This window comes from Hyperoodon ampullatus, assembly GCF_949752795.1.
Source record: "Hyperoodon ampullatus genome assembly, chromosome: 2".
NCBI classification, from domain to species: Eukaryota; Metazoa; Chordata; class Mammalia; order Artiodactyla; family Ziphiidae; genus Hyperoodon; species Hyperoodon ampullatus.
In genome coordinates, this window is record NC_136915.1 from 21682003 (window position 1) to 21709392 (window position 27390).

Genomic DNA, 27390 nt, shown 5'->3' on the forward strand with positions numbered 1-27390 from the left:
CGGCACACGGGATCTTAAGTTGCAGCATGCGAACTCTTAGTTGTGGCATGTGGGATCTAGTTCCCTAACCAGAGATCAAACCCGGGCCCCATGCATTGGGAGCGCAGAGTCTTAGCCACTGGACCACCAGGGAAGTCCAGGGCCAGTGTTTTTGGATTCTGATGCTGGCTGATCTCTACCGTTTTGGTGAATCCCTGCAAGTCAGCCATAGTTGTTTGCAGGTGTGGTGACTTCTAATTCTCTGTCTTGTTTATACAAGGTTACCTGGTTGGTGTATAATTGTTCTGTGCTTCTTCTGCTGAGGCAAGAACTATGTCATGGATCAAGGAAGGAGAGCTGTCGTTTTGGGAGCGGTTCTGTGCCAACATCATAAAGGTGAGCAGTGGCCCAAAGCACCAGTTGGCCTTTTGGTTCATGGGGTAATCTTATATCAAAACCTGTTATAAAAACTGGGTAACCCATGGTGTTTATGGATTTGTAGTAGAATTTAGCAATGGTATCAAAGAGCCTTAGAATTGCAGGTAAGTTCCAGGTCTATATTTCTGGCAGATTATTGTCCTAACTCTCACATTTTCAGGAAACCTGAGACCTCCCAATATCATTGGGCAGCATAGACTGTTAGATCTTCCTGAAATTTGTTTCCCTAGAACTTTGATCTATTATTCCTAGTACTGTCCTCTGGGCTTTTTTTGGTTTTGTTTTGTTAATTTATTTTTGGCTGCGTTGGGTCTTCGTTGTTGTGTGCGGGCTTTCTCTAGTTGCGGTGAGCGGGGGCTACTCTTCGTTGTAGTGCATGAGCTTCTCACTGTGCTGGCTTCTCTTTGTTGTGGAACACAGGCTCTAGGCACGCTGGCCTCAGTAGCTGTGGCATGCGGGCTCAGTAGTTGTAGCTTGCGGGCCCTAGAGCTCAGGCTCAGTAGTTGTGGCCCATGGGTTTAGTCGCTCTGCGGCATGTGGGATCTTCCCGGACCAGGGATCGAACCCGTGTCCCTTGCATTGGCAGGCAGATTCTTAACCACTGCGCCACCAGGGAAGTCCCTGACCTCTGGGTTTAGATAAAATAACTAATCTTTCTTTGATGTGACAGTAGAGCATAATGGTTAAGGGGGCTCTGGAGGCAAACATGAATGAAAGTCCTATTCTATCATTTATTAACCATGTGACTTTATATGGTGATTTTGAGGATTAAATGAAACTACATAGAAAACACTCAGCACGGTGTTTAGCAGTTTTTAATTACTATTATTGGGGCTGTCTTTCAACCATTTGAAGACTACAATCACTCTGTTTCCTACACTCCACTCCCTAGATCTTCCCTCAGCTTTTTCTCTAGGAATCACAGCAATGTTATATCCTCCTCATATGAAGGGTTTGATATTGCAGCCAGTCAGCTTGGTTTTATTTTTCAGCCACAGGCTGTCAAGCAGCAAGTAGCAGTGAATTTATGAGTAAGTAAGCCTTGTACCCACACAGACACTCACACACAAATGCCAGGTGATCTCAGGCAGTCCAGGAAATATAAAAGCATCTCCTCAAGGAACCACTGCGGTCACATGTTGGGAAGAACAAGCTGCATGACTTTACCGGAATTTTTTTTTTATGGCTATATATGGGGGACAAAAGTAGAAAATTTTGGGAGATGCAGGGGAAGTGGTCTATGAAGAGGCCCTCCAGTGAGGAAAAATAGCCCAAGGAGTGAATTTTTGCTATGATAGACAACAAAAGTCTGCTCTAGGCCAGGTAAGAAGCTTTGTTTGCCCCCAAAATGTCTTTTTTGTTTGTTTTCAAATGGCTCCTGACATTTAAATTTTTATAAAAATCTTGATTGGCTTCTCTTGTAAAATAAGAAGATCCAACAATATGAGGCCCCCATTCCTGTGTGACAGGACTCGGATAAAACTGAGAAGTGTATGCCTCTTTTATGTGGAGGATGCCCTTTACATTTGGCCATACCCATCAATATCCTTCCTGTGCCTTCCAGTTGAAGGCTAATGAAACCAAGGTGGTGGTTAAAGGCATATGGTTAGGAGATGAACTCTGAAAGCACATAGACCTAAGTTTGAATCCCCACTTTGTCTCTTCTTGGCTGTGTGACTTATGCAAGTCACTTGACCTCTCTGAGCCTCAGTTTTTTCACCTATAAAATGAAGATAACACTATTTACTTCGTATGTTTGTATGATAAAAAATTAAGATGAAATGTGAAAAGCTCAGCATAGTACTTGGCATGTAGTAAGGGCTCAATAAACATAAATAAAAATGAATAAAAGTGCTTCATGCTTATGTATTGAGCTAAAAGTACAGAATACCCAGTTCCCTTCCTCAGGGCTTCTATCATATAGCTCAAGCCTGTCAGCTTGGAATATTGTCTCCCTTTATCTCTGAGGAGTATGTGATGTGTTCATTTGTCTTCTTACTACACAGGCAGGCCCAATGCCCAAACATATTGCATTTATAATGGATGGGAACCGTCGCTATGCCAAGAAGTGCCAAGTGGAGAGGCAAGAGGGCCACTCACAGGGCTTCAACAAACTGGCTGAGGTGGGTACACATTGCAGAACCCAAGGTGAATGGTCTGTGGAGAATTGGATTATAGCTAGAAAACCAGGCCCTGAGTTTGCTGTGGTTTGAGAGTGTTTTTTCATAGCTGTTTGTCTGTTTTATTGCTTGCTTGCTAGCCATAGATCTCATATCAACATTAACAGAAAATCAAGTCATCCAGTGAATCATTGCAAAATATTAGAAATAAGAACAAAATTGTCTCCTCTTACCACTTTAATCAACAATTTATGTTTTTCTGTGCCTCATCCCAATCCTTGTAATATGTTCAACATGACTTAACATTTATAAAATTACATCTATAGCTTTGATAACCTTATTTTTTTCTTGACATTTTGGCAAGTATTTTTCTAGGTTGATCTATAGCTTTCTACCTATATGTTTTAATGGCTGTGGAACATTTTTCCTGAGGATCTGACATAGTTTGTTTAGCTGCTCCACTATTATTGGACATTATAAATGGTACTAGTTTAGAATAAATTCTTAGAAGTGACATTTCCAGAGCAAAGGTAGAGGGTGACTACCCATCCTGAGGTTGAGGTGTTTCTCAGGACACAGGCCTTTAAGTGCTTAAACTAGGAAAAGTGCCAGACAAACCAGGACATCACTCCAACCAAACATCATCAACATTTTATGGTTTTAATGCCCACTGCAAATTGGGAAACAGTAAATTTAACAATAACGATGGAATATGTCGATCTTTGTGAAACTCTAGCCCACGGATTCCAGCTTCCTGGCACAAGAACACGTCCTGAAGCCAGGGCAGTGATATTTTTTGCCTTGAATGAGTGGTTGTGGGGTTCTCTCCAACACTGAGGTCTTCAGGTTTGTTGATCTCAGTTTCTCTTTTGTGACTAAGAGGCAGTTTTTGCCTAGTGCTTAGGAGCTTAAGCTCTGTAGTCACTCAGAACTCATTGGCACTCCTGCTCTGCCACTTCCTGGCTCTGTGACCTGCTGCAAGTTACATAGCTTCCCTTTGCCTCCGTTCCTTCATCTGTAAAATGGGGAGATTACATGAGGATTAAACAAGATGGCACAATGAAAAGCATGTGGCACAAGACCTGACATAAAGGATGTGCTCAAAAAATTGAAGCTGTTGTTATTAGCCTATATTAACTGAGGTCAGTGGTGGGTTCCGACCCAGGTGTACCCACCAAGTTCGCTGCCTGGTAAGATCTTCAGGGCCCAAGCCTATTCAAGTGTCAGGTTTGCTCTGGTAATTTTCCTGAGGTGACAGTGAATGGGTTTGTATGTCTGATAAGGGATTAGAAAGGTAGCTCTTCAGCTTTATTTCTTCAGTTCTGTTTGAATGTCTTCTGTCCCTTACCTTTAACCTCCAGGCTCCCCATCTCAACACTGTTATTCTCATCTCCAGTTTGTTCTCCACCTTTAGTGGCACTGGGTTAGAGCAGTACCAAAGGACTGAGTTTAAATTTGAGTTTCACTTCTTTTTTCGTTGAGGTATAAGTTCATACAGGGAAATGCACAGATTTGGGGTTTTGACAGTTGCATTCATCTGTCTAATCCACACCCCTGTCAAGATACAGAACATTTCCATCTCTCTAGCAAGTTCCTTTGTGCCCCTTCCCAGGCACACCCTGTCCTCCCTCCTCTTCTCCTCCCCTTCCCCCTCATTTTCTGATTTCTGTCACTCTAGATGAGTTTTTGCTGTTCTAGAACCTCATATAATGGATTCATACGGTAGAGCTGTGGACTTTTGACTCGTCTTCAACTTTCTGAGCCTCAATTTGATCATCTCTAAAGTAGGCATGAAAACAATAATTCCTTTCTCAAGGGGTAGCTTGAAGAATCAAATGAAATAATGTATGTGAAAACCCTTTGCAGACTTAAATGGTACACAGCTGTGCAACTGTTGCTTTTATTCTTATAACTCATCAGCCTCTCAGTCTATTGGATTAATGATGTTATGCTGTGAGTAATAATACCTTGTGTTTTTATGTATCTTTAGCCACCTTGTGAGGGATGGATTGTGATCCTATTTTACAGATAAGGAGACTTAGGCCCTGAGAGGTTAAATGATATGCCTGCAGTCACACAGCAAGTGCTTGATGGAGTGAGAGACTAGAGCCTAGATCTTTACCCTCTCAGTGAAGAGCTCTTTCCAGGAAACCACAATAGCATCAGCATAATAGTACTCATTAAGTTCACATTTTTCAGTCTCTCAGGTGGTGGCTTTCTGCTTATTTGGTTCATTATTCTGAGAGAAGCATTGGTATTATCCTAGCTTTACCCAGTTTGGGGAGGAGAAAAGTCTGTCTCTCACTGAGTTGGGGCTGAGGCACCTCCTGTTTCCCTTCCTGCTCTTTCCTTGTACCCTAGCTCCTTGCCTTCTCCCCTCTCAGACTCTGCGTTGGTGTTTGAACCTGGGCGTCCTAGAGGTGACGGTCTACGCCTTCAGCATTGAGAACTTCAAACGCTCCAAGAGTGAGGTAGATGGGCTAATGGATCTGGCCCGGCAGAAGTTCAGCCGCTTGATGGAAGAAAAGTAAGATGCTGTCAGAGGGGGAGCCTGTGTTCTTATACCACCTCCAGCCTTACCTAACCCTCAACTGTCTTTTCTGAGGCTAGTTAAGGAACTCTAAACCCTTCTACTGTTAGACCCCTTCAGTGGCAAATATGGCAAGCTAGTTTTTCTTTCTTACTTTCTTTCTTTCTTCCTTCCTTCCTTCCTTCCTTCCTTCCTTTCCTTTCTTTCTTTCTTTCTTTTTTTAAAGGGGACATTTATTTGAGGATATAGAGGTATTTCACAGAATTCAAGGATAAGGATAGCCAACCTCAGGCAAAACCGAAGCCAGGAATTGAAATCCATTAGGTAGAACCTCCTCAGACATTTATTTCCTTTGCTCCACAGACTAACTTTGTCTGCTATAAGAGAGCTGCTCAGAATGAATTAAAACCCTTAATTGGTCCACCTTAGTTCAAATTTCTATCCCAGGACCAGTGAACCACAGGGAAGTAGAGTGAGAGAGACTTTGAAAAAGCCATTTTCTGCTGTGCAGTCATCCCTAAAAAGTTACTGTACTTCCCTGCATATACCCTTGGACGGGACAGGATGATGCATAAAAGGCCTTTATGGGGATGAGTCAGTACTATTCTTGCTATCACTAAGTTTAAGCTTAACTTAGGGAGCAAAGCCAGAATGGGGGCAAAGTGGAAGTTTGGTGGAGATTATTTGTTTCAAAGCGTGGAACCCTCTTCAGCCAGGACTGCCCCAAAGTCTTCATTACAACCATTCTCTGCCCAGCTCCTCCCCATATCAGGACCAGGAAGATGAGAGAACAGAGAGCTTAGAGGTCTAGTGGAGCTGGGCCTAGGACAGTTCTGTCATTTCCATCCCTGTGTGGGTCAGGGTGCAGGGAGCATAGCCAGGCTTCTCTCTGTCCATATTAGTCTCTGGGCCACAGACATTACTCCTTCCCATGTGGCTCAGAATTCACACCCAAGGGGCTGGGGACAGAGGTAATGGGGACACATTCCAGGTGTTCAGATTCTTCAAATTCTTCTGTACTTCACACTAATCTTCCCTTTTTTAAGTGCTTATACTATGTGTCAGGCCCTGAGCCTAACATGTACTCTCATTTAAAATTCACATTATCTGGGCTTCCCTGGTGGCGCAGTGGTTGAGAGTCTGCCTGCCGATGCAGGGGACATGGGTTCGTTCCCCGGTCCGGGAAGATCCCACATGCCGTGGAGCGGCTGGGCCCGTGAGCCATGGCCGCTGAGCCTGCGCGTCTGTGGCCTGTGCTCTGCAAAGGGAGAGGCCACAACAGTGAGAGGCCCGCATACCGCAAAAAAAAAAATAAAATAAAATAAAATAAAATTCACATTATCCTGTGAGAAAGATATTATTATCCCAGTTGTAGAGAGGAGGAAAGTAAAAACCAGAGAAGTTTGGGGGTGTATCCTGGGTCACGCAGCTATCAGACAGGCAGAGCCAAAACACACAGGGTCTTTCTGACTCTAGAGCTGAGCTGTTGTCTGCTGTAGAGACAAGAAGCAGTCTTAACACTTCTTAAAAGATGAAAATGCATGGCAGTAGAGGTGCTCCTGAGATTGTTCTAGTCAGTCACGAGTAGAGAAGATGGTCTTAGGTTATTAAGTCCTAGACAGAGCAAGAAGAAACCTTAGTGGTGGTTTTCCAACAGTGTTCCACAGACCCCCATAGTTGTGAGGAGTGGACATGCAAGGACCCAGAGGGAATGGGGTATACAGTGCTTGTTTGCATTTATCTATTTTATATATTGGGCTTCTGTTTAAGATTTGATTTGAAGAAAGACTTGTTTGGCTAAAAGAAGTTTGGAAAACCACTGGCCTAGTTCAGTTTCATCAGTTGGGAAACTAATCCTGGTGAAGAGAAGAGAAGGTTTGCCCATGATCACGCAGCTAGCTAGTGGCAGAGCCAGGCTGGGAGCCCAGATCTCCTGGCTCCTTGCCAGGGCTTTTACACCTCCTTCCTCAGGTCATGTGCCTGATGTCTGAGAATAAGCACTTTCACAGTATGACGGGTGGTTATGCAAGGTCAGATAGTAATCGGTGGCACTAGGCACTAGGGCTTGAATCTAGGTATTATTATTTTTTTTTGGCTGCACCACACAGCATGTGAGATCTTAGTTCCCTGACCAGGGATGAAACCCGTGTCCCCTGCAGTAGAACCACGGAGGAACCATGGAATTCCTGAATCTAGGTATTCTTATTCAAAGTAACATTTGAACAAAGTAATTTGTTCAAGATCAGACAGCTGGTGAGTAGAAAGCCAGAAATCGAACTTAGGGAGTCTGGTTCCAGAGCCTGTCTTTTTAATCACAACATTACACTGCCTCCATATATATATGTCTGATCTTGAACAAATTACTTAACCTCCCTGTGCCTCAGTTTCTTCGTCTGTAAAAGGGGAATGATAATGGTGTCTGTGTCAAAGGTTGATGTAAGGATGGAATGCATGTAAAACACTTAGACCAATGTCTGGCACTTAGTAAACATATAATTAATGTTAGATGTTACAAAAGTAACCAATAATACAACTCCTGCTGTTGAGGAGTTTATTCACCCATCAAAATGGGACAAACAGCACAGAATACATGAAATGCAACTTGTCAACAAGGACACACAAGGCGGTGTAATGTGTGGTAAAGAGGTTTGGGTTCTCAAATCAGGCAAACCTGGGATTCGGTCCCGACACAGCACTTGATGGCTGTATGACCTTGGGCAATCCCTATCTAACTATTCTATCTGAGCCTCAGTTTCCTGCTGTAGAACAGGGAATGTAGTAAACTCCCTTCAGAGTTGTTGAGGGCATTCAGTGAAATAATACTTGTAGATCAGTGCCTGACACACAGGAAGGCGCTCAAAAACTGGTAGTTGAGTATCAGCTAAGCACTTCGCTTTCTCCAGCTCAGCAGGTGCTCTGTCCCACCTCCCAAACCTGCCTCCTTTCCCCCCTGATCAGGGAGAAACTGCAGAAGCATGGGGTATGTATCCGGGTCCTGGGTGATCTGCATTTGTTGCCCTTGGATCTCCAGGAGCTGATCGCACAGGCTGTGCAGGCCACCAAGAACTACAACAAGTAAGTTTTCAGATTTCCCCTTAGGGACCTGTGTTAATCTATGACTCCCTGCTAACTTTAGGGAGACGTCCTGGCCCTTCCTTGGTCTGCATTTGGTACAAGAGGTAACGAGGGGTTGGTTTTGGATGCTTGAGACTTCTTCCTCCATCTGCAGGGCAGACCAGAGATGGTTCTGCAGCACCTTGTTATATGGGTGTATACTCACACATACAGTTTCTTATCTTCCTCCTTCATGTGCCTTGCCCCCCATGTACATATGTATTTTTATATATATATATAAATATATATATGTGTGTGTGTGTGTGTGTTTAATTGACAGGGAATGGGGTGGGAATGTAGCAGGCCTTATCCCAGTCTCTGAAGACAGATCCTTCAAGAAATTCTCTTTCTGTCCCACTGCTTTAACCAATAGAGGGGATGACCTTGGAAGGGCATGCAGATGCAGAGGGGAACAGAGTTTAATAATCCAGACTTCATTATGTGTGGCTTTGGAATATAATGCATATTTGGCAGTGGATTTGTTTCACATCAGACTTCCTTCCTATTCTTCTTTGCTTGTTCTAATATCACAGTGAATTCACATCCTCTGAAAGCTGGGTGTTAGCAGAAGGGAAGAAGATTAGGAGAATAATAAGGGACAGTTAGTATTTTTCTTATTACAAAACTAATGTTTTTTTCCCAAGAAAACTTGGAAAACTCAAAAAATTAATAATCTCGCTTTTCAGAGGTATCCATGGTTAACATTTGGTGTGTGTTTGTTCTACCACAGAAGGGCTGCTCTATAATAAGTGACTCCACTCCTTAGTCCCTGTTCCCCTTTGGTAAATTATTCTGTTCTTCCCTTCTCAGGTGTTTCCTGAACGTCTGTTTTGCTTACACATCCCGTCATGAGATCAGCAATGCTGTGAGAGAGATGGCCTGGGGAGTGGAACAAGGCCTGCTGGATCCCAGGTATCACAGTTGTTCAGCGTGATAGGGAAAACAGGCATGCACCGAACCATAAAATCCCTCCTAAGTCATGTACTTGAGCCAGAAGTCAAATTGGGAATGTATGTGGAAAGATTTGAGAGGGGTGGTCCCCCGCACTTAGAGCTTTGGAATGACTTATTATAGCCTGCTTCAGAATTTCTGTGTTCACCACAAACCAAGAAGCTCCAGAAAAAATGGCATGGCTTGTAGCAACACTGTGGCATTCAATAAAACACGATGCCCTGCTGGCCCTTTGGCAGAGTTTTTCTAAGAATGATTTTTCAGGAATGTAGCTTGTTGGGGGTATTGGCCTTTAGCCCTCTCATGTCACAGTTTCATGCAAGATCCAGGTATTTTTCAAAAAGAAAGTTGTTCATCATTAGCAACACGGTAGAATTATTAGAGCTGGGAGAGACTTTAGAAGCCATCTGTCTGTTATTATTAGTGTAACCTTTGGTAATAATATTAGTAAACTAACAACAGCAGTAGTAAAATAATAGTAGCAAAAAACAAGCCAGGCAATGTGTTATGCTGTGTTTATTTGATTAAGTTAATATTCTCATGTTTAAGAGATTTGAGTCTTTTCTCCATTTTATAGATGAGAAAACTGAGCTCACATTGAAATGACTGTCCCAAGGTCATTCTGCTAGTAAGTGCCAGAGCTGGGACTCCTATCAAAAACTGTCTGATTCCAGAGTTTTTGTCCTTACCTTTATTATATATGGGATTGTGGGACCCAGGAGTTTTTCTGACTCCCTTCTTGGGTGTAATTCGATTTTCCTGGGAAACTAAATTAAAAATGAAGAAGTTTCTCAGTGAGAATGAAATTAGATAAGAAGAAAAGGAGACAGTTTTTAAGGCTATTTTATGAATCCCTCTCCTCTCCAACAGCCGAGTGATCTTTCTGTGCCACATAGTTTATTCATTCAATCATTTATTCGTGTAACAAATATTTTTTAAGTGCCAACTAAAGGCCAGACACATTGCTGTATATAGGGGATACAGTGGTAAAAATAAAAAACACGTATTTCCTGCTTTTGTGGATCTCTGGTAAGGGAAACAAACATTATCAACATTATACAAATTAGCATAAATTTATAATGATGGTAAGCATGATAAAGGCATTGGTGCATGGTTCAACAAGAATTTATAATAAGAGGAATGGACCTGGTAGGGAAGGCTCCCCAAAGGAAATGATAAGTGACGTAAGAAGTGGGTGAGAGGATAAGCAGTAACTGGGGAAAGAGGCAGTATTATGAGGAGCTTGTTGGTTGCACAAATACTGTTGGAATAATTCAAGTAGAGAGTACTTGGAAGGGAGCTTGGATTATGGTGGTGATGGTGGAATAGACCAAACAGACTGCATTAAGAGCTATGAAGCAGATCAAATAGAGAGGACTTGCGGGGGGGGGGGTGGTGGGATGAATTGGGAGATTGGGATTGACATATATACACTAATATGTATAAAATATATAACTAATAAGAACCTGCTGGGGCTTCCCTGGTGGCGTAGTGGTTGAGAGTCCGCCTGCTGATGCAGGGGACGCAGGTTCGTGCCCCGGTCAGGGAAGATCCCACATGCTGCGGAGTGGCTGGGCCCGTGAGCCATGGCCACTGAGCCTGCGTGTCCGGAGCCTGTGCTCCGCAACGGGAGAGGCCACAACAGTGAGAGGCCCACGTACCGCAAAAAAAAAAAACCAAAACAAAAAACCAAAAAAAAAAAAAAAGAACCTGCTGTATTAAAAAATAAATAAAATTCAAAAAAAAAATTACTGAGAGAGAAAAAAAATCGAGAGGACTTGATGGATTGACTCTGGGATAAGGATGTGTTATGGGTGACTCCAGGGTTTTTGACTTATAAAACAGTGGATAGTGGTGCCCTTCTCTGTGCTGAGAACCCTGAGAGGCTGCAGTTTGAGGAAGAAAGTCAGGAGTTTGGTTTGGGATATATTACAGATGTTGAACACAGATATCAGGTTGACAGTAGAGAGAAGTGGGGACTGGAGATAGCAGTATGGTACCTGAAGCAAAGAGAGAGCATGAGGAGTCTAAGGAGAGTATAGAGTGAGAAGAGAGGGCCTAGGATGGAGTTTTGAGAAACTCGTAAGTTTTACTGGCTGGGTAGAGGGAAATGAGCCTTAAGGAAAAAAGAGAATCAACAACCAGAAAGGTAGAAACAAAAGGGCTGCCAGTATTACAGAAGCCAAGAAAAGAGGGTGTTTGTTAGTACAGGTGGGGTGGCGGGTGTGCATTGGTGGGAGCAACAGTGTCAAATGCTGTAGAGAGGTCAATTAATACGTGGATTGAAAATTAGCCATTGGGGAAGAAACATTAAGATACTGGTTAAGTTGGCAGTATGGGGGCTGGGCAGGAAGATGAGATATAAGTAGGTGAGGGATATATAAGTAGATGAAAGTTATTGATAATTTTCTGATTCTTGGCTTGGGGAATGATTTCATAGTTCATTTTATTCTTAGTGCTTTACGATTAATGTTTTATGTAATTTTTTGTATAAATTAAATAACATATTAAAAATAAGGGACAAATGTTTATGCTAAAAAGAAAAAAAGCTATTTAGGAAGCAGATTTAATATGCATTCATGCCTGGAACTAGAACTCTGATCTTGCCTCCTAGTGCAGCGTGATTTATACTGATACCACATTGCAGTAGCCACTGACCCCCTGCTTCTTGCCCAGCTAGTTTTCTCATATCCGTTTTCTCTGCCCTGCGTGGTTTAGTAACTTGCCTGTGTGGGTTAGTCATGCAGACATGGCGTGGGCTGGGTGGGTTACTAGGGTAAGGAGGCTGATGTCTCAACCCATCAGCTCAGGAAGCTTGATGTTCAACTCAGACTGGGCTGATCAGGGCCTGAGGCAGTGCTCTTTACATTATTCAGCTTTAGACAAATCCATATTTATAACAGAGAGTCAATGAGTTAATTACAGTCAGGCTCTACCCTTCCCATAACTGGAATTTTTCTATTCTCTCATCACGACCATCCAACTCCTCATTTTCCTTTCCTCCAGGGTAATATATTTTTTTCTAGCAGTCATTTTAATAGATTGTTTTTTGAATCTCAAATTATAGAAGAAGGAATTAGGTTTAGCATAAATGATAGTTAATAAACTCTCTTGAGCAGGTCTTGACCATCTGTAGGCCTCTGTCTTCCTCTTAAAACAATAGTGTTAATAATAATTGCTAATGTTTACTAAGCATTTACTCTGTGCCCAGCACTTGCTAAGTATTCCACGTACATTATTTCATTTAATCCTTAGACCCTTTGAGGTAGATACTGTTTTTATAAATTGAACCTTGCTGTGAGGTTAAATAACTTGTCCAAGTTCGCACAGTTGACCAGGATTTCCAACCTGGCTCCAGAGCCTGTGTTCTCTTTCACTATGGCATACTGACTGCCTTATAAGAAGGTTGAAATGAACAAAAACACAGTATAAAAATAAAAATTAGGGGCTTCCCTTGTGGCGCAGTGGTTGAGAGTCAGCCTGCCGATGCAGGGGACATGGGTTCGTGCCCCGATCCAGGAAGATCCCACATGCTGCAGAGCGGCTGGGCCCATGAGCCATGGCCACTGAGCCTGCGCATCCGGAGCCTGTGCTCCGCAACAGGAGAGGCCACAACAGTGAGAGGCCCACGTACCACACACACACACACAAAAATAATAATAATAATAATAATAATATATATATATATACACACACTAAAAATAAACAATAGTCATCAGATCTTATTATGAGGCAGGCATGAGACTAGTAGAAGTTTATCATGCATATTCTCATCTAATTTTCATATAAGGTAGTGACTATTATTTGTCTTATTTTATAAGACCAGTTAACCAAGGTTTAAAAAGTTTCATTGATGGGCTTCCCTGGTGCTCCAGTGGTTAAGACTCCGCACTTCCACTGCAGGGGCTGAGGGTTCGATCCCTGGTTGGGGAATTGAGATCTGCATGTCATTCCGATGCTGCGCGGCGTGGCCAAAAAAAAAAATTGTAGACACATTTGAAATTCAGAGGGGTTATGTGGGGATCCAAAGTCCCACAGCAAGGTAGTGGGTCTGGAAATAACCTTTATTCCTCTTATTTATATAGTGCTTTATAGTTCCCAAGGTACACTCAAATCTCTTATTTCATTTGATTTGACTCTCACAATAACCTATAAGTAGATAGGACAAATGTGCCATTTCAAAAATAAGAGAGCTGAGAAATTGTTGATTGCACAGGGTTTCACTTTTTTGGGGGTGGGGGGCTGCTCCATGTGCCCTATAGGATCTCAATTCCCCGACCAGGGATTGAACCCAGGCCATGGCAGTGAAAGTGCCAAATCCTAACCACTAGACCACCAGGGAACTCCCAGGTTTCACATTCTTAATTAAAGAATTAAGATCATGCTGTCAAGACAAGACTCAGGGAAATTATCAGGGAAATCTGAACCAGAGCCCTTCCTATTGCCCAGTCATAAGTGAATATTATTTACCATATGATGGTACAGAAAATAAAGCTCCCTCTGTGGTTTGCAAAAAGATGACTGAGAGATGGAGTAACTTACCCAAAAGCACACAGCTAGTAAGTGTAGATCCTTATTCTGAACACTCAGCCCAGATCTCTGCTTTTTTTGGACTATGCTCCCAGAAAAATGTTCCCACCCAGAAATTTTGTCTTCTAGACCCTTCCTAAGATGCAGCTGTTACCACCTGGGGATTCTGAATCCTGCCTCTAGGTACTTGGCAGGATAGGTAAACAGTATTCTTGGAACCACCACACACCAGTCTTGCAAATACCCTCTTTCCATGGACAGGAGAGTTTAACTTAAGATAAGTGCTGCCAGGGGCTTCCCTGGTGGCGCAGTGGTTGAGAATCTGCCTGCTAATGCAGGGGACACGGGTTCGAGCCCTGGTCTGGGAGGATCCCACATGCCGCGGAGCAACTAGGCCCGTGAGCCACGACTACTGAGCCTGCGCGTCTGGAGCCTGTGCTCCGCAACAAGAGGCCGCGATAGTGAGAGGCCCGTGCACCGCGATGAAGAGTGGCCCCCGCTTGCCACAACTAGAGAAAGCCCTCACACAGAAAGGAAGATGCAACACAGCAAAAATAAATAAATTAATTAATAAAAACTACTACCCCCAACATCTTAAAAAAAAAAAAAAAAAAAAAAAGATAAGTGCTGCCAGTCCCCATTCTTCCTTCATTCCGTCTCCTTTCTGAGTGTCTGCTTGGGAAAGTAGCTCTTATCAAACACAAGAGGGCTCATCATTTTGCTGTTTTTTCAAATCCTAAGTAAAGTGGATTTTTTGCAGTGTTTCATGGTCCATATGACTTAAATTTAAGGTTTTTTTTTTTTTTTTTTTTGCGGTACGCAGGCCTCTCACTGCTGCAGCCTCTCACTGGCTATCCAGCTGTGGTGAAAGCTTTACTTGTACCTCTCTTCAAGGAACTGGACTTCTGCCTTAGGTCTCTGAGCATAAGCTCCTGCCCTGGTAACCTGCCATGTCACCCAGCACCTCTGGGCTAGAACCTCGCCTTGCATTTACTAATTTCTCACCTTTAGAATAAAGGGCTGCATCTACACAAGCACAGGCCACAGGAGATATAAACTGTATGCAAACTCTTTCTTCAGGGCCTGCCATTGCCTATCAGCTCAGTTATCCCAGTGTAGGTAGTGCGAACCCGTGTCCCCTGCATCGGCAGGTGGACTCCCAACCACTGCGCCACCAGGGAAGCCCAAATTTAAGGTTTTAAAAATGTTCTCTATAATAAATTCAAACAATAACAGATGTATATAAAGTAAAAAGAGATAGTATTTCCTTCTTATCCAACCTTCCAGAGGTAATCACCATTAATAGAATGGTGTATGCCTTTCTAGATTTTGTTCTTTGTTTATACATACATGTATTCACATGTGTGAGTGAGTGTGTGTGTGTATTTTCCACACTGTATTTTTTCTGAAACGTGCTTTTTTTCATTTAATATTACATCTTAGACATCTTTCCAAGTCCATGCATTTAGATTTATCTTTATTAAAAACAGTTGCATAGGGGGCTTCCCTGGTGGTGCAGTGGTTAGGAATCCGCCTGCCAACACAGGGGACACGGGTTCGAGCCTTGGGCTGGGAAGATCCCACATGCCGCGGAGCAACTAAGCCCATGTGCCACAACTACTGAGCCCATGTGCCACAACTACTGAAGCCCGCGTGCCACAACTGCTGAAGCCCGCGTGCCTAGAGCCTGTGCTCCGCAACAAGAGAAGCCACCGCAATGAGAGGCCCGCGCACCACAACTAGAGAAAAGCCCGTGCGCAGCAACGAAGACCCAGTGCAGCCAAAAATAAATAAATAAACTTATTTTAAAAAAAAACAAAACAGTTGCATAGTATTTCATCAAATTGCAGAGTCATAGGGTGTATCCATTTTAAAAACAAGATGTTTTAAGTGAAGGACAACACACATTCTGGTGGGTGCATCTGGTTTTAGGCTGCAACTAAATGGCTTTGGGCAAATTTTTCATCTCTGAGCCTCAGTTTCCTTATCTATAAAGTGAGGATAGAAGTACCTAATGTAGTTGTGAGGATTGAAACCATTCATTAATTTATCAAGCATTTGCTGAGGGCCTTCTACATACCAGGTAGTATTGGCTAATGTATTTGATGGTGTTCTATAAACTGGGAAGCTTTATGTAAGAAAGTTCACCATGAGAATAATCCAAAAAGAGATGTGGACTTATCTTTGTCTCTTCCCCACTCACCTTAGCGATGTCTCTGAGTCTCTGCTGGATAAGTGCCTTTATACCAACCACTCTCCTCATCCTGACATCTTGATACGGACTTCTGGGGAAGTGAGGCTCAGCGACTTCCTCCTCTGGCAGGTAGGTCATTTCCAACCATTGTTCTGTTTGTGTCGAAACTGAAAACTGTGACTGCACCCACAAAACAGATTGGAGGGTCAGCTGAAATCCAGAGAAATGTCTCCAGGCTGTGCCTGGGTAACTTTTGCTATCCCTTCCTCATCTGTCCCTGGCTTTGTGAGCCTGTGTAGTTCTTGCTGTCTAAAGTGCCCAGGGGAAAAATCAAGGCTATCCAGCTGTGGTGAAAGCTTTACTCGTACCTCTCTTCAAGGAACTGGACTTCTGCCTTAGGTCTCTGAGCATAAGCTCCTGCCCTGGTAACCTGCCATGTCACCCAGCACCTCTGGGCTAGAACCTCGCCTTGCATTTACTAATTTCTCACCTTTAGAATAAAGGGCTGCATCTACACAAGCACAGGCCACAGGAGATATAAACTGTATGCAAACTCTTTCTTCAGGGCCTGCCATTGCCTATCAGCTCAGTTATCCCAGTGTAGGTAGTTCTCTAAAAGCCCATATCCAAATAAGTTTGTCTTTGCTTGAAAATCTCCATCATCTGTTAAGTTGGCCCCTGGGTAGCACTTGGCTGAGGGAAATCTTGTTCAAGGAGAGGCTGAAGGGAGAAACTCGGCTTGGAAGCAATTCACATGGTAAAGTTCTGGAAATTTTAATGGACCATAGTCTTAAGAGTGAACTAAGAAGATTTAGCTACTGAAGATACTTTTAGTCTTTGGCTATATTGAAAGCAGTATAATGTGCAGCTTATGGTTTTATGGCCCATTCTGCTGGTCAGATTATGTCTGGAGGGTTTACTTCTGGGCACTGGGTTTTAAGAGATTGCACTGGTAAACTAGAGGACTTAGCAGAAGAGGCCAACCTGGATGGCAAGGAGTCTAAAGCTCATGTCCTATAAGGCAGGGGTCCCCAACCCCTGGGCCACGGACCACTACCACCAGCCTGCGGCCTGTTAGGAACCGGGCTGCACAGCAGGAGGTGAGCAGCGGGCGAGCAAGCGAAGCTTCATCTGCCGCTTCCCATCGCTCGCATTCCTGCCTGAACCATCCATCCATCCCCCCACCCCACCCTGTCCATGGAAAAATTGTCTTCCATGAAACCGGTCCCTGGCACCGAAAAGGTTGGGGACCGCTGCTATAAGGAATGAGTGAAGAATAATGGTCTGGAAAAGAGAAGAATGGTGATAGTTTATTCTCTTGGGAAAAAAATATTGAGTTCCTCCTTTGTGCTGGAAATATGGCAGTAACCAAGTTAGAAATAATCCCTACTATCACTTATTTATTTATTTATTTATTTACTTACTTACTTACTTATTTATGGCTGCGTTGGGTCTTCGTTGCTGTGCGTGGGCTTTCTCTAGTTGCCGCGAGCCGGGGATACTCTTTGTTGCAGTGCGTGGGCTTCTCATTGTGGTGGCTTCTCTTGTTGCGGAACACGGGCTCTAGGCGCGCGGGCTTCAGTAGCTGTGGCTAGAAGGCTCTAGAGCGCAGGCTCGGTAGTTGTGGCACATGGGCTTGGTTGCTCCGAGGCATGTGGGATCTTTCCGGACCAGGGCCCGAACCTGTGTCTCCTGCATTGGCAGGCGGATTCTTAACCACTGCGCCACCAGGGAAGCCCAAGCCCTACTATCTTAAAACTTACAGTTTGTTGGAAAAGACAAACTGAACAAGTCATTACAACCTTGGGAACAGATAACAGGCAGTTCTAAGCTAGCCTTCAAATATTTGAAAGAATGTCAGTTTGAAGAAGAAATAAAGTTGTTCCAGAGAAACGACCTGAGACCTTGGTAGGTGACATTGGTTTAACTTAATGAGCTATCTGACAGCTAAAGTTATCCCCCTTGAGGCACTGAATTCCTCACCACTAAAGGTGTCAAGCAGTGGCTGTCAAGAATGTTCCAAAAGGGAGTCTTATATCAGTGATTATTGTTAAAAGTTCACCCAGCTCTGTGCTCTGCTTTATGTATGTTATCTTGTTAAATTTTCACAGTACCTTAAAAACTAGTTATTCTCATTACCCAGTTTTACAGTTGAGGACACTGAGGCCCCGAGAAGTTAAGCAACTTACCTGAGGTCAAATAGATGGTAAACGGTGGAGCCAGAATTCAAAGCCAGGCAGTCAGGCCCCAGAGCCCATGCTCTTAACCATTGTCCCATACTCTGCTACTTAAAAATAACAATGGCAGCTACCATTTGTTCATTGCTAACTTTTATCAGACACTGTGTCTCCCAGATGACCTCTAAGGGCCAAGAGCCAGTAACATAATCTAGATGTTATTTCATAGTCCTAAAATTGGCTTAGAAAAATCCTGGTGGAAATGTTGATCTAGTCTCGCTTTAGTTCTGCCTTGCTACAGGCAGGTGATTTTACTGCCTCAGATGACCCGTCCCCCTATTAGTGAGTGAATCCGGGCTGGCAGCAGCAGCTGCAGCTCAGGATGCCTGTCCAACCTCATCTCTGGGTGTGATCAGCCTGCTCTTTCTTTGGAGCCTGACCAAGGATGTGTTCCAGTAACATGTTATTAAACCATACTCTCTTCCTTCCCCACCTTTCCCAGACCTCCCACTCCTGCTTGGTGTTCCAGCCTGTTCTGTGGCCAGAATACACATTTTGGAACCTCTGTGAGGCCATCCTGCAGTTCCAGATGAACCATAGCATGCTTCAGGTAAGAGTTCAGGGCTGGCCTGACTGGATGGACTGGAAGAAAAGGTTAGCGTTGATTGACCACCCACGGCTATATATGTCAGGCACTTGCTAATAATCATGTTAATGATAATGATGAGTAGCTACCACTTACTGAGTATTTACTATGTGTCAGGCACTGTGAACAGTTTATATGCACTATCTCATTCAATGTTCCCAAGAACCCAATGAGGTAGGTATTATTAGCCCCATTTGTGCAAATGAGTAAATCAAAATTATTTAGCTAAGGACACATAACCAATAAAAGACGGAACTGAGATTCAAGTTATAAATCTTTAATCTCTTTACTGTGGAAACCCAGAAAAGGCTTCTCAGAGAGATTGGCCATTACTCCCTGAAGGAATTAGCCTAATAAAAGATTGTAGAAGTGGAAGTATACAAAATCCAAGATGCTTCCAGAGGGATTAAAAATGAAATAACACTGTCCTTCTGTTGTATGAAAGTGTGTTCTACCAAGACTTGAAGTTCTGCTTTCAGTTTTGATCACCAGATCTTGAAACAGGTTTCATTAGGAGGCAGAGTCACCTACGTCTGATTAGGACTCTTAATAATAATGGCAGTGTGTGTGGTGGTGGCAGCTAACGTATTGAGGGTCTACTAAGGCACTTTGGTGTTTTCATGTAAGTTTTCTTATTTAACCCTTCCAGCAATCCAGCAGGCTTGGCATCCTCGTTTTTCAGATATGGCAACAGAGGGGCAGGGTAACTGTCCCAGGGTCACAGAATTTTAAACCCAAAGCTGGTGCTGCTTCTTGAGTCTGGAGAGATAATGGCCAGGAGGAAATAATGATATAAGTCAGGGCTTTTCGGTCCTCTTGGCATCGCAGACTCCTTGGAGAAGCTAACGAAAGCCATAGACCATCTCCCTAGAAAAATTGCAAAGATCACTCTAACACATGGCACTTTGCATAGAATTACATTAATCCCTTTAACACATAAACTGCTTCTGGGGGTTCACATAACTCCTAAAATCTTTCCATGAATCCCAAGTCCAGAACTCCTGGAATAAGTCAATCAAATCATGAAGGTTTGGTCATGTGCTTGATCATTTAGTCTCAGACTATGAGGAAATTGAAAAACGAAGTTGAGTTCAAGTAAAAGGAAAAACAGCAAAGTCTCAATTATCCACTGTCAGAGAGGAATGAATATCAGATTTTTCCACATGACCAAGTCTCCCTTTAAGAACTAAAACTTTTTTTAATCCTATTTTGATAGAAAACTTTCTGAAACAGGTCTTGTGCATAATTCATTAACACCTTCTGTATACCAGACACTTGTTAGTAATGATGATGATTAGAATAATCACATTCTAATGATGCTGATAACGATAATTTTGTTAGTAACTGCCATCTTGAAGGACTTCACTGTGCAGGATGGCCTTGAAGGGTGGGACTCTTTCTGTAAGCTAGATTGTCCCAAAATACTTGGCTTTGGGATTTCTTGTATATGGTCAATGGCTAATTTTGACAGCATCCCTTCTTCCCTTCTCTTCCTATTTCCAGTTTTAAATCAGCTACAGGCAAGGAAACCAGGCAACCAAGCTTGTTAGAGTTATGTCTGTAAAGTGAGAGTAAACTGGCCTTGCATGAAGCCCAGAGGATCTTGGTGCACGAGCTTTTGTGTATGGATATTCTTGTCTCTAAGTTGGCTGCTCAGAAGTCTTTTAGTAATTTCAGGTTTCTCAGATACTTTCCCACATGGCTATCGGAGGAATTACCTCAAGTTTCACTCATTTCATAAATGTCTTATTACTGAGTACCTAGTCTGAGTCAGGCACTATGTTAGTATTAGGCACAAGAGAGTCAAGCAGTTAGTTGGCCAGACAAGATCCCTGCCTTCATGGAGCTTATATTTTTACTTGAGGAGACAGATAATAAGTAAACAAGTATATACAATAATTTCAGATTGTAATAAGGCAATGAAGAAAATAGGGTGATATGCTAGAAAGTAATGAAGAGAGCAGGAGGTGCTGAATAAAGCAGTCAAGGAAGGCCTCTCTAAGGAGGTCTTTTTTAAGCCATTATATTAGAGATGAGAGATAGCCAGATGGGTAAAAATCCAGGGGGAAAGAATTATTCTCTGCAGAGGGAGCAGCAAGGGCAAGGATACTAAAGTTATAAAGTTTAGGTCTTGGAAGAACAAAGAAAGAGGCCAGCACACATGAGGGAGAAGGATGTGGGATGAGGCTGGGTAGGAGTCAGGCCTCTGATCACTGAGGGCCTTGTAGGCCATGATGACACATCTGAAGACTTTTGATCAGGGGAGTGACAGGATCTGATTTACATTTTGTAAAAATCACTCAGGATTTTCAGAGGGCAGGAGTCAGAGACCAAACTCCTACAGTAGTCCAGGTGGGAGAATGTGCCTCAAGGTGGGGTTGCAGCTGTAGAGAAGGGGAGGGCTGAGTGGACTGAGATGGAGGAAAAACAAAAGTTATAACAGAAACAAATGAAACTAAGTTGATAATATAACCCCCAGAGAAAGGGATTAATTCCAGTTACCTGAACATAGTTCTCTGACTATACATTTTTAGTGGGATATATTCTAAGGATAATACAAACTGGAAAGCTAACTTAAACATTACTTAGGAGGTTTATTAGTGGTAATGTTGATGATGTAACTGTGAAACTCTCTTATGCATCTTGTAGGATAAAACAAATGAGTACAAATGTTAATGTTATTAGGAACCAAAACATTTAGGTTTTGGCCTGGGCAGCTGGGTAGATGGCTCTGCTGTTTCCTAGGATGGGGTGGAACGTGTTTGAGGACAGCCATTAAGAGTTTCATTTGGTACCTAAGAACCATAATTTCAAACATTTATTGAGTTCTTACGTGTCAGGCATCCTTTTACTTACATTCTATGTAGTTCTATAAGGTAGATACTATTATTAATTGCCCCCATTTTTAGAGTGAGGAAACCAAAGTAATAACAGATATTGACTGCCCTGAACCTTTTTTCAGCAGACCTCATAGAGGTTTTGGCCAGATTCCCTCTACCCAGGAGCCCTCAAACTCTGTTTCTAGAAATCTTAGCACCTCAGCAGAAGCACTAAGCGTACAATCCAGACTGACAACATCCTGACCAGTTTGGCCTCAGACCAGAGAGCTGATCTTTCTAATATCTCCCTTGTATGTATCCTGTATCATCACCAAATTGGACTCTTCACAGTTCCTTGTTCCCATACCCTTTGGTATTCTGCCTCCACATCTGTGTTCTTGACCCATCTCCCAAATTCCCATTGTTAAATTCTGAGCTGCTCTGTCTCTAAGCCCAGCCCAGTATGTCCCCATTCCCTGCAGGAAGCCAGGGCAGGGAGTTGGGTTCTTGATCTATAGTAGCTCACTGGGATGAGGGCAGCTGATGGATGCTAATGGAAACAGGGACTCAGCTACAAATTGTTGGAGGCTAGACCTTGGTATCTGAAGGGACCGTGGCAGTTTCCAGGTGGTCACCCATCAGTCTTAGAGAATGGGGGCTGGCAAATGGAAGAAATCTCGACTATGACACAGTAGGACAGATAGAAAATGAGGGCAAGGAAGGGGTGGGCAGCAGTACAGAGCCACTGATCCTCAGAATATGAGGCCACAAGCTGCATGGATGGTAGGTCCATGGGGGGATCTTTGACAGAGATGAGGAATAAGTGTTCGGTCTACTTAATCTGTAATGATATAGAGGGAGAATATACATATTCCCACTAAACTTCCTTTGATGCATTTGTCAGAGGTTAAACGCCAGGGTGGAACAATCAACCATTTTATTTCTAGTGCTCTTTAGGTAGTCACTATCTTCTTCTCAAGAGAAGTTAAAAACTTCAGCTATTGTCTCAGACATTTCTGACTTTGAGTCATGGCGCTGCCTTCTAGCTGTGTGACTGACTGGGCAATTACTTAACCCTTCAGAGAATCACTTTTCTCATCTGTAAAATGAGAGGAGTAATGATAATAATCATACCTGCCTCACAGATTTGTGATAAGTCTTCAGTAAGCTAATACACTAAAAGCGCTGGAACAGAGTTCATTTTCAGAGACTGGTGGCCAATATCGTTCACAATGTGTGTGTCTGGGCTCTTCAGACTTCATCTGTCTCCAGAAAAACCACAGACACTTAGCACCCCGCTCATCCCATCACCAGTACAGTTCCCTTAGCAGGGAGACTCTGGGTGCTCGTCAAAACATCATGTTTCCAGCAAGAGGTACTGTCTCTAACAGCCCTCAGAAATGCACCCCCCATGCTACTGACCTGGGCATGTTGATTGTGGCAAATGGGGACTTATGGGAAGACTTGTCATTAGCTAATGAATGTTTTGAAACCCAAGACCTGCATCCTCTCCATGCCCCAGTGAGGTCAGAGGACTTGAGGGTTTATATACTGGAGGGGCTATTACATCTTGTTCCCTAATTCTGCTGAGGAGGGAACAAGAGCAGAGAGGCTTAATGCCCAGGAGAGATTTATATTAATAGGTTAGGGCCCCATTTCTCAAAACGAGCTCCTTGGAGCCCTTACACCATAAGGTCTGCATAAGAAGTGTCTAAGGTAATTATTAACGCCCTCTCCCCTGATTGGTCATTATACAGGGAGAGTAGACAGTATGGTCAGGGAGAGAGAAATTGACTATTAGGACTTCCACTAGCCTAGATTTTCAGAGGCTGAGTACCTGAGAAGAACTTACAACACCTTTGAGATAGGGCGGTAGATCCAGACCATGTGGAGGTTGCACAGAGGTGCCCAGATGCAGGCCACTGGTTCCCCACTCCACCCCTAGAAAGTACAGCTTATCCAGAGGCACGAAACACATTTTCCAATGATCTTTCAAGAAGTTATCTTAGGGCTTCCCTGGTGGTGCAGTGGTTGAGAGTCCACCTGCCGATGCAGGGGATGCGGGTTCGTGCCCCGGTCCGGGAAGATCCCACATGCCGTGGAGTGGCTGGGCCCGTGAGCCATGGCCGCTGAGCCTGCACATCCAGAGCCTGTGCTCCGCAATGGGAGAGGCCACAACAGTGAGAGGCCCGCGTATCGCAAAAAAAAAAAAAAAAGTTATCTTAGTGGAGAAACCAAGGGAACTTCAACCCACTGTGTGACCTAGGCCAAGCCCCTCCCCACCTCAGCCTTGGTGTCCTTGTCTGTGCAATGAGAAGGCTAGAGCTGATGGTCTTTACGAGCTCCCCTGACTCTGTCATCCTAACAGTGAATCGCTGATTCCTGGCAAATTAGGGGCCAGGGTCTGCTTGGCTTCAGCCTCCCTGCTCAGCACTCAGTCTAGGGCTGCCATTTGGAAAAAGCCTGAGCCTCATGGAGCAATTTTAACCAGCTCCGCATTTCCTCCTTCTGTGGCTCGGTGCCCTCATCCTTCCTGTTCAGCCAGGACTTAGCCTACTTAGTCCTAGCCACAAGCAGTGGTGACAGAAGAAGGGCTAACTGTTAATAGCCAGGCACCAGATTGGGCATTCATTATCTCATGTTCCCTCAAACCACCCAGTGATATGGACACTGTCGTCCCCATTTTGCAGGTGAAGAAATAGGCTTGGAGAGGTGAGGGAGTCCTCTGGACAGAAACTTCTGAAACCCCAGTATTCCAGGCAGACTCACACTGGCCTGATCACGCTCTTTGATTTCCTGAGTCTTTGCCCATTATTCCCCCGCCTGATATTCTCCTCCCCCCATACACTCTACCTTTATCTGAATCTTCCCCATTGGTTAAAGCTCAGCTCAGATTCTGCCTGACCATGAGATTTCACTGCCCCCTTGACCTTCATCAACCACAGTTTCTTTCCTCTGAACTGCATGGCCCTTTCTCTTATCTCCATGATGATCCTTACCACATCCCACCTTGTATTATGGTATTTGGGTACATCTCTGTGTCCTCCTCAGCCTGTAAGCACATGGATCGCAGTGACTACATCCTGTGCATTTCCGTACCCCCAATAAAGTCTTGTATGTAGGACCCAGGGTTCCTCCTCACTAAGGCCAGGAAGAAGCCCTTCTAACAAGATGAAGACCCTTAGCAGCAACTTTTTAAGCTTGTTTTAGTCTTCATGGCTCCACATGGGAGTTCATTATCATAGCAGAAGAGTACCCTTGAATGCCTTGGATCATTCAACAGCCTGGAGGGGGGATTTTCCAGATTTTTCATTTGTCATCTTTATTCATGCAGTAAGTCTTTATTGCTGAGAGACCCTAGCAAATCACTTCCCTACTCTGAACCTCCATGTCTGTCTCCAGCAGATAGAAAGTACCTCCGTAACTCTTTTGGGAGGGTCAAGTGAGACAGCAGATGAAGTGCTTGTGTACATGTAAGATATTCCTTAAAGGATTAAAACAAAGCAATCCAGGTGTTCACAGGCTGAGTAGGACACAGACAGGTACCCAGATACCACAGTACAAGGTAGAATGTGGTAAGGGTCACAAAGGGTATAGGATACCAAATCGGCAGCAAAATGGGAGTTTCTCACACATGGAATAGGTTTGGCAGGAGGGACTCTGGTGCTAAGGTTCTGCAGCCTGTTAGAGTGGCAGGAGCAGAGAGCATCAGTGAGGCACAGCAAGGCCTTGGTTCTGCTCCAGAAGGGTTTTCTCCTTCTGTGCCAGGAGCATCCTCCTTGTCCTCCTGGGATCATACAGTCAGTGTACTGAGCATTTCACATGTACAGGGTGCCCCAAGTGCCAGAAAGGAAAAGCCATAGTCTCTGTCCTCTAGGAGTTTATGGTTTGTCTGAAGATACACACAGGGTATGAGAAGTGCTGCCAAGGAATATAATCACTTACCTGGTGTCAGAACTGGTTCCAGGAGCCTGAGGGCTCCACTGAGCCTTCAAGGGTTCATTTTTCTAACAGAAAATGTGGACTATGGACACTAATGCCTATTCTAGAGGCAGGATGAAGTAAGTGGCTTAAGAAAGCTGAAACTGCTTCTCATAATGTTCACAGGAGGGTCATTTGCTGGGCGAGTCAGCCTGGTCTCCATATGAGAGGCAGTTCTGGATCCAGACTCTGAAAGATAACTTTAGGGAGTTGGGAGGATGGCACCCTTAGAGTGACCTGGGAAACCAAAGAAATGACCCACTGATGCGCCCCAGGCAGGAATAGAACCTTCCTTGCATCAGAGTAATAACTTGTAAAATTGCTGTTTGTTTGAGAGCCTGCTAATATGCTGGAGGGGTTTTGCATATTTTATCTCTAATCCTTAAAACCACTCTTCAAGGTAGGCACAACGCCCCGCTTTACAGATGAAGAAGTGAGGTTAGCAGAGGATTTGCCCAAAGCCATAAAGCTAGGTGGTGAGGGAACCAGAAGTCACACCCACATTTGCCTTGTTCCCTTCCAAGTGCAAACTTGAGAAGAATTTCAAGAAATATAGAAACTCCCACCCAAAACAAACCAAGATGGATCCAGAACTGCTACTGCCCTGCCTATACAACATGGGCACCACCCATTGCACACCTACTCCCAAACCTTTCCAAATCTGCTACAGACTTCCCACTGTTCCACTTAACTTGGCCCGTCCTGTGCCCCACCCTTACCTCCTCCATCCCAATTCCACCCACGCCTAAAAATGATCTCCCCACCCCAATCCCCACTTTTCTCTAGCAGAAGGCCCGAGACATGTATGCAGAGGATCGGAAGAGGCAGCAGCTGGAGAGGGACCAGGCTGCAGTGACAGAACAGCTGCTGCAAGAGGGGCTCCAGGCCAGTGGGGACGCCCAGCTCCGACGGACACGCTTGCACAAACTCTCAGCCAGACGAGAAGAGCGGGTCCAAGGCTTCCTGCAGGCCTTGGAACTCAAGCGGGCTGACTGGCTGGCACGTCTGGGCACTGCATCAGCCTGAGTGAGGCTGGCCTCCTGCCACTTTGCCCTGCCCTCTGCCTCCAGGGCCCCACTCCTCTTTCTTTTCTTGGTGAAAGGTACCTCCCTCCTGATGATGAATTGTGTTTCCTTTGCTTGGCAAGGGAGCCCCAGAGGCCAGGTTTGCTGGCCATAGATATCTTTGGGCTGCCTGGGACAGTGCCCCTGGCGAGGGTTGAGGGTGAGAGTCTCTCACAAGTACACTAAACCCAAACTCTGATCCAGGTCAAACTCTGATCACAAATAGATTCAGAGAGCAGAGGGCCCCAGCTCTTCCATCTTTGCCACCTCTACCTGTACTCCTAGGTGCACTTTCTTTTTCCACCAGCACATCCTTCAACACAAAGAATTTTGGGGAAGAGTTCTCCCCAAAACCTTAGCCCTTTACCCATCCATCTTAGTCTTCACAAAAGATGTGGACCCACCTTGGATCTGCTGGTAAATAGCTAGTAGGCAGCCAGCGTTATTTAGGCAAGGAAGGGGAGGGAGAGACAGAAAGAAAATTTGCCCATCTGCTGCTCCTCCCCCTTGGCTCTCCACCTGGGATTTGCTATTGAATCTCTACCCCCTCCCACCACACAGTGCTGACTGCTCACTGAAAGCAGCGACCCCAGTGGTGCGCGGAAGCCAGGCGGGTGATTACAATCCAATTACCTATTGTCGACTCAGCCCACACAAGCTTTTCTCCTCCTCTTGCAGGGCATGGGGCCAGCCTCCACTCCCCAGTGAGACCGGTCCCCTCCATGGCTACAGGGTAACAGAAGACCTATAGGCCCTGGTGAATCTAATCCAGCACAGGCCACCTTCCCTGGATCACATCAGGACCAAGAGCACAGAAACAAGCACTTCTCCCAACTGACTGCCTCCT

The 27390-nt window shown here is 44.3% G+C and overlaps 1 protein-coding gene across 4 annotated transcripts; it reads left to right on the forward strand.

The window, feature by feature from the left end:
- Positions 1-312: 312 nt before the first annotated feature.
- Positions 313-26596, forward strand: DHDDS (dehydrodolichyl diphosphate synthase subunit; the record flags this gene model as incomplete). 4 transcript variants are annotated; one of them, XM_079696641.1, is made up of 8 exons in its annotated part: positions 313-375; positions 2424-2540; positions 4922-5064; positions 8026-8142; positions 8992-9093; positions 15871-15985; positions 18536-18643; positions 26266-26596. In XM_079696641.1, the coding sequence occupies 8 exons, from the start codon at positions 313-315 to the stop codon at positions 26503-26505; spliced, it is 1005 nt and encodes a 334-aa protein (XP_079552767.1). In that variant the 3' UTR covers positions 26506-26596. The 4 variants fall into 4 exon arrangements, with proteins under 4 accessions (XP_079552767.1, XP_079552766.1, XP_079552768.1 ...); XM_079696640.1 differs by having other exon boundaries at positions 26269-26596; XM_079696642.1 differs by lacking the exon at positions 8992-9093 and having other exon boundaries at positions 26269-26596.
- Between the last annotated feature and the right edge of the window lie 794 nt (positions 26597-27390).